This window comes from Phalaenopsis equestris, unplaced genomic scaffold, assembly GCF_001263595.1.
Source record: "Phalaenopsis equestris unplaced genomic scaffold, ASM126359v1 Scaffold000002, whole genome shotgun sequence".
Classification (NCBI taxonomy): Eukaryota; Viridiplantae; Streptophyta; class Magnoliopsida; order Asparagales; family Orchidaceae; genus Phalaenopsis; species Phalaenopsis equestris.
Window position 1 is genome coordinate 79,569,029 of NW_018164444.1, and position 10,332 is coordinate 79,579,360.

The window sequence follows — 10,332 nt, forward strand, 5'->3', positions numbered from 1 at the left end:
CAAGGCTATACCTCCCATTGAATGTAAGAATGTAATTTTGAATGTTAAAGTAATTGCAGTGTCTTTGCCAAGAGTCATAACCTATTCAAGCCCGTTTAAATCACATGATTTTGTTGGTTGACTCGATTAATGCCTTACTTCTAGTTAACATTATGCAACCATAACTTTTGATATCAATTAGGCTGACATTTTAGGATCTAGGATAATATGCTCAAAGAAGCATGCCGAAGGTCAGAATTTACACACCACTTGAAAATTTTATTTCTTTTATGCAAAATCAAACGACACATAAAAATTTGCTCATAAAAATAATTTGAAGATCATAAAATATTAAATTTACAAGAAACATGAAGGACGGAATAAAACCATATGATGATTAGGATTCACACTGCGTGAAACTTGATTGTAGCATCTTTGAGCAAATCTCAATCGCATAGGAAAACAAATAACAGAAAAAAAGAGAGATAAATGGGAGAAATAACCATAGTGTTAATGTAGGCTTTATGCTGGTGCCTAGAAAAAGCTTCCCTCAGAATTTGTCTGACATTTTGTGGAACCTTTTGCTCATTTTAGGCTATTTTAATATTTTATATTTTGCAAATGAGCAAGGAATAATTTTTTTATTAAGAGTTTCGTTGTTTTAGTTCTTAAAAGGTAATGATCAGCCTATTTGCATGATTTATATTGAAGGAGTGAATATTTCTTGATAACCATATTGTTCTTGCTTGCATAACTTCTGATCCCACTTCATCAATCTTGATTGATGAATTTATTCATGAACTTTTTAGCTCAAGCATAACAGTCTTTGCATTTTTGTATGTAGTTCAAAGGTTTTTTTCCCTTCCATTGTTTGCATCCATTCATCAATTGTAAGCTTTATCAATTTTCCTAATTATTTTGCAGTTTTTGTCATTAGGGGAACCTGTTTTTTTTTTGGTTAGATCGTAGTTATTCAACTTCTGGGGGAACCTGTTTTTGTTTGGTAAAGTTTTTTTTTTTTGGTTAGATCGTAGTTATTCAACTTCTATTTCTTAAGTCTAGCATGTGGCGCACAATCTTTTGTACCTTTTTTTTTACTTCACTAATAAAAGAACAACAAAAGTTGTTTGTCGATTGTTTCATAATTTTCTTTTTTTTTTCTTTTTGTTTGTTTTTGTAGTGGGCGCTAATGACACTGCTTGACCCAGTAGCTAGTTTGGCTAACCTTATATACATTGGATACACAAGTGATCCTGCTTTAGCGTTTCGTATTACCCGACGGAGGCGCCAAGATCGTAAAAAACAACAGTCCCAGCGTAATGTTCTACAGTGCTTTGTTTTTGGCCCAAAGAATGCTGGAAAATCTGCATTGTTAAATTCATTAATTGGAAGGTGGGCATGGAGATGATTTTTCTTTTTATTTTTTTTGTAATCTAAGTCACATATAGAGTTTTTTATTTTTGTTTTGCTTATGTTTGATATGTTTAGGACATTTTCTGAGAAGCATACCCCCACTACCAGTGATCGGTTTGCAGCAAACGTGGTGGAACTTCCTGGAGTAAGTTGATTTTTTAATATTTTTTTATTTGGATATTGTCCAAACTGAAATCATATCTGTACTTTGTTTCTTAGAATGCTGCACATGCTCTTGATGATGTGTTTTTGCAACTTAACAATGACATATATGTTTTAGTTAAGCGTTTTTTTTTTCAAGGTGTGCTGGAATTATGTTTATTTGTATAAAAAATTTCTTAAAGCATTGAAAAATCTCAACACAATGACTGTGCATTGTTTTTCTTGCTATAAACGTCTTAAATTGCCTTTCTTCTTTTTTTTTATCATATCATGGTTAGAAGCTAACGTGCAAAATTTTGAGCATATACAATTGTAGAAGGTTCAACTTTGTGTCTGTTAATATAATTGTTGAGGCATTATTAGAGATATGTTTCATGTGATGGATTATAATGTGATAATAAAGACTCAAGGGCTCTAGTTTGATCCCCCCATCCTACTTCTAAACTCAAGGGGTCTAGTTTGATCCTCCCATCCTACTTCTACAATGTATATCCTCAACCTATTTAAGATTCAGTATGGGCTATATGGCATGTTGGCTTGTCTAGTTCAACTGAAACGTGCTGGGTACCCAAGTTTGTCCTGATTAACCTGCACGTCCTATTTGTAACAAAGCCCTATCGGCCTTGGTCTATTTCACCGGGTCAACCAGTCCAATCATATCAAATTGAAACTACCAGTTATTCTGCCTGTAAAACTTATCCATTGCACATTCTTTGTTTAAAGCATGAAAGAGCAACCAATAAATTCAGATATTTGAAAGTATTTTGGTCTTTTATATGTGTCATTAGCTCGATTAACTTGGATAGATTTCCCATACTTTTCTTGCTTTCTACGTTGTTTTTGTTTTTTTGCTCAACGGCAGATAGCATTAGGTCATTTTTCTTTAGGTAAAAATACAATCCTCTTTATGTGACCGTTTTAATATGGAAAACTTTATTTTATAAATCGGAAAAACCATTTTTCTGCTGTCCTATAGACTGCTTTGTCCATGCCATTATTCATTAGTTGATAATATTGTTGAGTTAATTTTTTTTTAATTGAAAATATTTTGATCAAAGTTTTCATTAAAATTCATAACTTGTATTTTTGATATTAGTTGTGAGATTTCTTAATTCATTAGTTATAGAAAGGGTCGTACATGGATTAAGCAAGTGCCCTATTTAAAGCTGATGTTAAAGATTAAAAATTAACCATTTTAACCCTGACCACAAAACCAAAGTTATGGATGTTGTGGCAGCATGTCGTTTTTGCTTCTATTAACAATATGCTCATATTAATCGTTTTAGTGGTTATCCTAATGCTTGGTTTATGACTAATTCATAGGCGTTCTATTACATGAAATGCGTGCTGTTGTTATGTACTATGGAAAGGATTGCTGGATAGCACGGGATTGCTGGATAGCACTCGGTGATGCATTATCACCGAGCTGTTTTTTAGCATCATGATCCTATTCCTTTAACTTCAGAATTATTTTATTTTGTTTTGACATTTATTCTTTCTTGTAATAACTTGTTTCCTAAAACAAGGGGATTAAGAAGACTCTTGTAATGAGAGAAATACCCGAAGATTCAGTCAAGAAGCTACTTTCTAATAAGGAATCATTAGCAGCTTGTGACATCGCTGTTTTTGTCCATGACAGGTACTTTTATGACATGATTTTTTTTTTCTTATGTAAAGTAAATATTTTTTGTTAAAATTGAAATTTAACATTCAGATTGTTTAAGGAAAAGTTATAAATTGGGCCTACTTTTTTTAGCTCTCACTCAAGACTTGTAGAACATTGGAAATAATATTGAAATGCATGTTACCTTATTTATTTATAATTTTATTTGATCCAGATAATTTACTAACTGAAATTGACTTATTGCTTTCTATCTCCTCTAGCTCGTCTTTCCGGCTTAACTCGTTTACAGCTCTCTTCTGTAGTATCTGATGGAACTTTAGTAGATGGATGGTGAATTTTTTTGTGACCCTTGTGTCACCAAAAATACGTGATAAGAGTCATACATTGGACTCCCTTTATTGTAAAACATCTTGCATTTTATAGGCCTATATATTGTTAATAAAAAGTTTTGTTTGATTATATAATAATATCAATGTTTTGTAACTAAAAGAAATTATAAACAAAAACACCTTATACTTTCTCTATATGCCACTTTCATGTCTAATCACAACCATGATGTAATGCCAAAAGTTGTTATTTTATTTCTATTAGTGACCCTATTTCCATAAGCTGAATAAATAATTATTTATTCTTTTCTCAACTACATGGTGTTCACTCTCAAATGCTAAACAACACCAATATGTCATTGTTTTGTCAATATTATAAAATTTTATGGCTAAGAAGAGAGGCAAATTATGCAGAAAAAAATTTCCTTGTTTCCTACGACACTTACAAAATTGATAGTGCAACATCTAATAACAACAAATCAACTACAAGCATACGTACCATCAATTTAATCATTTCTATTTGTAATCCACTTTTGAAGATCAAGAAATTACATTCTATACTAATTATATAAAAAAAAAAGATCTTTACATGTATCAGAACAAATCTAATCCCAAATCTCATTCCTAGTCTAATTGCCTCTTTTAAACTAAACAAGTCAGATTGAGAGATCCTGGGCAAAAAAAAAAAAAAAAAGTTTTGGAAAGTAATACTTTAATGCTTTCAATTATAGATCATTAAAAATTTATTTATGGTAGTCCTTGTAAATGCAGTCGCAAAACCATACAGCAAAGCTGTCTGCTTTCAGATCAATAGCAAATAAGAAAAGAAAAGCTCCAAAAAAAGTGTAGGAAAGATGATGTAGAGAGTTTGGAGGGGATGGTGATAGTAACAGGTGATTTGTATTATATCAACAGCAGAGATGTGGAGACTTCTGCAAGGACCTGAGATCTGGGTGGTTTAGGGTGATCTTCAGAAAGTGAATTAATTCTCGAGGCTCAGCTATTGACAGCGATCCATTGTGAAGTGAGATGTTGATCAAAGTAATTTACAGTGAAGTGTTGATTTTAGGGATTTGCGGTGAGGCTTGATGGTTAAGAGCTGTGTATTGATGGGCTTATTATGTTGCAGATAGGTTCAAACAGAAAGGATGGTGGCCAGATGCGTATCATGGAAAAGTAGAAAGAAAATGTTACTTCAAATAAATGAAAACACTTGAATCTGTGTTTTTATAAATTCTGAAAGCATCCTATGGAAAGGAAACAAAACTTATCCAGTCCAACACGTTTTAAAACATTAGTATTTGTTATTTGAAATAAATATGAAATTGTAATGAATCCAAAAATGGTCATTATTTATAATGTGTGAATGCTTTTTAAGATGTAGGAAAGGGACTCTAAATATCATGAAGTGGTTCATTATTCTAATTTCAGGTTGCAATATTTGTGACTATGGCATCTATTTTATTATAGTTAGAATTTTGAGTGCTTTAAGTAAAGTATTGATGGTGATTTTGATCTGGGATTAGGCCTATATTTATGTGAATTTTGCTTGTGATGGAAAATTCTCTAGTATTGATTTGAATGTTATTTTATTATAGTTAGAATTTTGAGTGCTTCAAGTAAAGTATTGGTGGTGATTTTGATCTGGGACTAGGCCTATATTTATGTGAATTTTTCTTGTGATGGAAAATTCTCTAGTATTGATTTGAATGAAATATTTGTGTATATTTATAATGTGGACTTAATTTTTGGGTTTCTTGAGTGAGACACTGACTGTCCTTCCAATCATTTGCTCTTTTTTTTTTTTTTTCCGTTGTAAGAAGAAAACTTTGTCCAGAAAATGCAGGCAGGGGAAAAATGTTCATTAAATCACATTCGAAGTTAAAATCCTGATTTTTCAATTCCATTGAATTTTTTGACGGTTAGCATATTTGCTATTTTGGTTGAAAGTTCTGTGTCTAAGTTTTTGCAATTTTATTTACTTTCTTTCTAAGTTATTTTACTTGATACCTTTTATTACTGCAGCATTAGATGCTCTACCATGCAACGTTATTTTTACAATGCCCCTTTACTGCATAAGGGTGTAATATAAGAATAGAAAAACTAACCTTTATTTGTAGCAGTAGTGTTTTCATACTGCTAATTCTTTTGTAGTTCTCTTTTTAAATAAGAAACGTTAATTATTATTATTTTTTTTTTGTAGCTAATGCTTAAACATATTGATGTAAAACATTTTTACATCATCGTTTATTTTAAGAATTTATTATTTGGATGTTGGGCTTTTTTTATATTTTTTGTTCTCTTTGATTGCTATGATGAATAATCCTCATCACGGTTGTATTTTAGATTTAGTTTAGTTATTTCATGTTCTGCATGAAGCATATACCTTCTCTTTTAAGTTCAACCCAAGCTTGAAAAAATATCGACTGTTGGAAAAACTACTTTGGTTTTATCAGAAAAGTAACGAATGCTGGGCTATGGTTATTCCTGAATTTTTTAACTTCTCAGTAGTTCATTTACTTTTCTATGTAACTGTATATGATTCCCCATCGTTTGGATTACTATATCTTCAAATTATTACTTTTCCTACTCTCACAGTTCTGATGCCAGCTCTTTTAATAAGGCCACCGAATTGCTTATTCAAATAGCAACTCATGGTGAAAATACCGGATTTGAGGTTCCTTGTCTCATTATTTCTTCTAAAGATGATCTTAATTCCTATCCATTGGCCATACAAGATTCAACGAGGGTATGTTTTTTTAGGTGCACTACCTTTAAGCTGATATTTTATGCATAATTCTATGAAGAATCATAACTGCATTTCTAATTGCTTTGAATTAATACATTGACTAGTATTTTTTTCTTTCCTTTTGCCGTCATCTATTAATTTGCTAAATTTGCCAGAGCTTATTCAGATCTTACTTTAATTGTAAAGGGTTCTTTCTGTGTGAAAATTTGAGACCTGCATTTGTTACATGAGCTACATGAGATGTTTTGTTTTTGTGCTTTGTTTTCAATGGGATGAAACCCTTTAACTTTTTTTTGAACCATTTTAAATTTAATCTGTGTATGCTTTGGCTCGTGTGAACTTATCAGAAAATATATTTTGTCAATGTACCATGCATTAGATCATTGGCTATATAGTTTTGATTTTATCTTTTCTCAGCTTGTGTTTTTAGTTTTTGTGCCAAGTGGTCGAATTGCACTTTTACTATCTTTTCTCATGTACTTCTTTCACTTCAACCCTCTTTTTGTGTTAAGTGTGGGGATGTGAATTTACTCGAAACTCATTAATCGCTCAAAAGTTGATTCGTATGTTGGCTCTTATCGAGATCAAATCAAAATAAACGAGCCGAACTATGAATCAAAATTTTGGACTAAATTTTTTTCGAGTCGATCCTGCTCGAAATCATATCGTTAACAATTCTAGTGATGTTAGGGTTATGAATTTAGCGAATTTGGCTTGAAGATTGTTGATCGCTCAAAAATTGATTCGAATTTTCGAGATCAAATTGAAATAAGAGCCGAGCTATGAGCCTAAATATTGGATCGAATTTTTTTTCATGCCGATTTTGAGCCGACCCCGTTCGAAATTGGATCGTAGACAACCCTAGATAAGTGATGGCATCTTATGTCCTCTATTTATTATAGCAAACCCTTTTTTTTATTGCATGTTTATTTGAGCAATATGCATGGGGTAATGGAACACTAGCCTTATCGATGCATGAATCACCCATTTAAATTTATTGTCGATGAATTGCTTTCTTTCATGATCAAACGTAATATTAGGTATGGTAGATGAATATAATAAAAATATAGAAGCACTCTTTTTTTTTTTTTTGAGTTAAAATTTACTCAATCGACATAATAAAAATATAGAAGCACTCTTTGTTTTTTTTTTTTTTGAGTTAAAATTTACTCAATCGAGTTTGAAGCTAATATACTTGAGTCAAACCTATTTTGAGTGATGCAACGCTACCCAAATCATAGCCCAAAAAAGGATTGATAAGTTGAAAAGCTTATTTGATGAAAATATTATTAATTGCAATATACAATCACTTGTGAGCATTTCTCTTGCAGTTTTGCTTTCATTTCCCTTTCTATTCAAGATTATGTGTTGGACATTATAGAATTTCTAAATATGAGCAGAATTTTTTTATTTGCAATGGAGTGTTTAAGATTTGATTTAATTCATCTCAAAAGTGTATATTATATATTTTTATTATCATTCAAATATCATGAATTTGTTTTATCTTCCATGTAAGGGGTTTGTTCTAGGCTCAATCAAAAATCTTATATATTTGTCTAGTCAATATGAATTTAAATGAGTTCACTAGAGTGAATTTTAGGTGAGCTAACTGAATGCAAAATTAAATTGATTTTAAGTTGAATTTGAGTTGGGCTCAAGTTGATATTTCCAAGTTCTAGTCAAGCTAAACTCGCTCAGACTGAGCTATTTATCATCCTTGGTGATAGATGCTTTGTCAGCTTGTGACTGAGCAAGTTTGTCTTATTGAGAAACATGTTGCGACATCATGCCAAACAAAATGCCTAAGGACATTATTTTTATTTTTGAACTGAACTTGAGGCATTTCTTTATTTCAATTGTGAAAATTAGTTCAGCAAGTTATATATTCATTTTTATTCTACTTTTCTTAAATCGATTAATTCTTAGGCCGATTAATATTTATTAGATTCACAGCCATTGCAATTTGACATAATGAGTTTGATCATTCTTATAGGCATTCTAACTCCCCTTCACCTAAAGAATTATTCCATTATTCTAAACTTTACTGCAGTTATGTGATATACAAATAGCATTTGTCAAGGGGCCCAATAGTGATTTTATTGGACGATTGATTTCTTAATGTGATTGAAAATTCTTTGAATAAACCATAACTATTTCTAATGTTATTGTGTCGTTATACATCCCTGTCAACTTCAACTCACTTATGAAACACAACCTTTTTTTTTACTTCATCAAACCAATTTTACTTATTAGAGGCCATGAGTTAATAAGCTACGTGTTCTCCCTATGAAATGTGTAGCATGATGAGAAGTACTATTTGGTTAGACTAAGCCTATTAGTGATGGCACGATATGACAACTACTCCGTCAAGAAAGACTTGAGATCGGCTAATCTGACAATCAAAGCAAGTAATTCTCGAGCTACTCCTTTTGAGTAGAGTTACAATTGGTTTAGGAAGTGGACCATAATCGTCATAAGAGGAACCATTGACTGATTGCTTGGAGGCTGTGGTGGTCATCAACATAAATTGAAGATCTAATCAACCAGAAGGCAAAGCAGTTATCGCTTTTGAGACTTTGAAACTTTACCTGGCAATGATTAACCATATTTAGTTGAATATGGTCAAGTACAATACCCCAAGGAGTATGTTATGCAAAAATTTAATCCAGTTAGCGCTAAAGTTCAAATTTGATTAAATTATGATCATCTTATATACATACAGGGTAAATTTTGGACAATCTATTGAAATTATCTTATCGTCGTGGGTCACTTTAATATGAATTGACCTCAAATCAATTCAATTGAGCTTCACGGATGGAACCCCAAAAGCAAATTGGCAGCTCATATTTACAACTAAATAGAACTGTCCATGATGCTGAAAATCATTCTTAATTGACAAATCTATTGTTCGTGTTCTTCTCGCTGATATAGTAAGATTTATAAGATGAGTCATCATGCAACTTGAATGTAAATTCTTAATTTAATATGCCTTAAGGGTGAGGTAAAAATGCTTAACTAATAATCCTAACAGTTGAGCTATTTTGTTGATTCAAGAAGCTCTAGTAGCTACTCAACCTTGATACTCTAAGCTAAACAAATTTAAACGATCAATTTTGAGCATAAAGTCCCTATTGAACAAGCTAATTAGTTTGAGCCAGTGAAACCACTCATTTCACTTTCCTAATGGGCAAGCTATTTCATTGATTTAACAAGAAGCTCTAAAAGCCAAGGTATTATGCAAGTTTCATGCTTGAAAAGTCCAATCATCACAATTGAATGTCAAATCTATTTTAACTTGCTCAGGCCTAAAAATTGTCAATCATCCTAGCTCATAAGCCTAAGAGACAAGCTATCATGTCAGTTTAGTAAGCTTTAGCAATTGATTTGCCACAACCTAAAATGGTTCAGCAAGCCCAAGGTCTAAACTTTCCCCTCACCTAGTTCACCAAGCTCAAGGCCAAATTAATATTCTCAAGTCACAACTTACCGGTCGAGTTCCCATGCCCAATTCAATAAGATTAAGTAGCCGAGTAAGTGTGCACATTTAATAGTTTAATAAGTTCAAAGACCAAATTGTCACCTTCTTACCTTTTCAATTATCTAAAGGAGAATTGAAAGTTTTCTAGGCTCATAATATGAAGGATTAAATTTACCCACTTATTTATCATTATTTAATAGTTGAGCCAACTCATAAAATTTGAGCCCAACAAGCCTAAACTATCAAAATCGCATACAAAGTTCTAGTTTGACAAACTTAAAGCTAACAGTCTTAGCTCATAAGCCCAAGGGCCGAGGCAACTGTCACTTTGACTCAAGAGTTTACATATGCCTTTGATGATTTAAGAAGCCCAAGGACGGAATCAATCTATCCTATTAATTCAATAAACCCTAGTAGTAGAGTTAATAGAAAATTTGTTGTTTTAATCAACTTAGGAGATTAACTTCAACTCCAGCATATGGAACTTTCATTTAAATTGTTTAAAGATAAAATTGGGTGCATCTAATGTGTACACATTTGTTTGGGGTTGAAATTATGCTGGAAGGAATGCAATCTCTCTCTCTCTCTCTCTCTCTCTCTC

General features: G+C 32.0%; 1 protein-coding gene across 1 annotated transcript in view; it reads left to right on the top strand.

The window, feature by feature from the left end:
- The window catches only part of LOC110022750 (mitochondrial Rho GTPase 1), a 50,737-nt gene that overhangs the window by 25,610 nt on the left and 14,795 nt on the right, over nucleotides 1-10,332 (top strand). Inside the window, exons 9-12 of the mRNA XM_020721843.1 lie at nucleotides 1,160-1,371; nucleotides 1,468-1,537; nucleotides 3,081-3,193; nucleotides 6,103-6,253. Of these exons, the coding sequence (XP_020577502.1) occupies nucleotides 1,160-1,371; nucleotides 1,468-1,537; nucleotides 3,081-3,193; nucleotides 6,103-6,253 (546 nt within the window). The remainder of the gene's footprint in view (nucleotides 1-1,159; nucleotides 1,372-1,467; nucleotides 1,538-3,080; nucleotides 3,194-6,102; nucleotides 6,254-10,332) is intronic.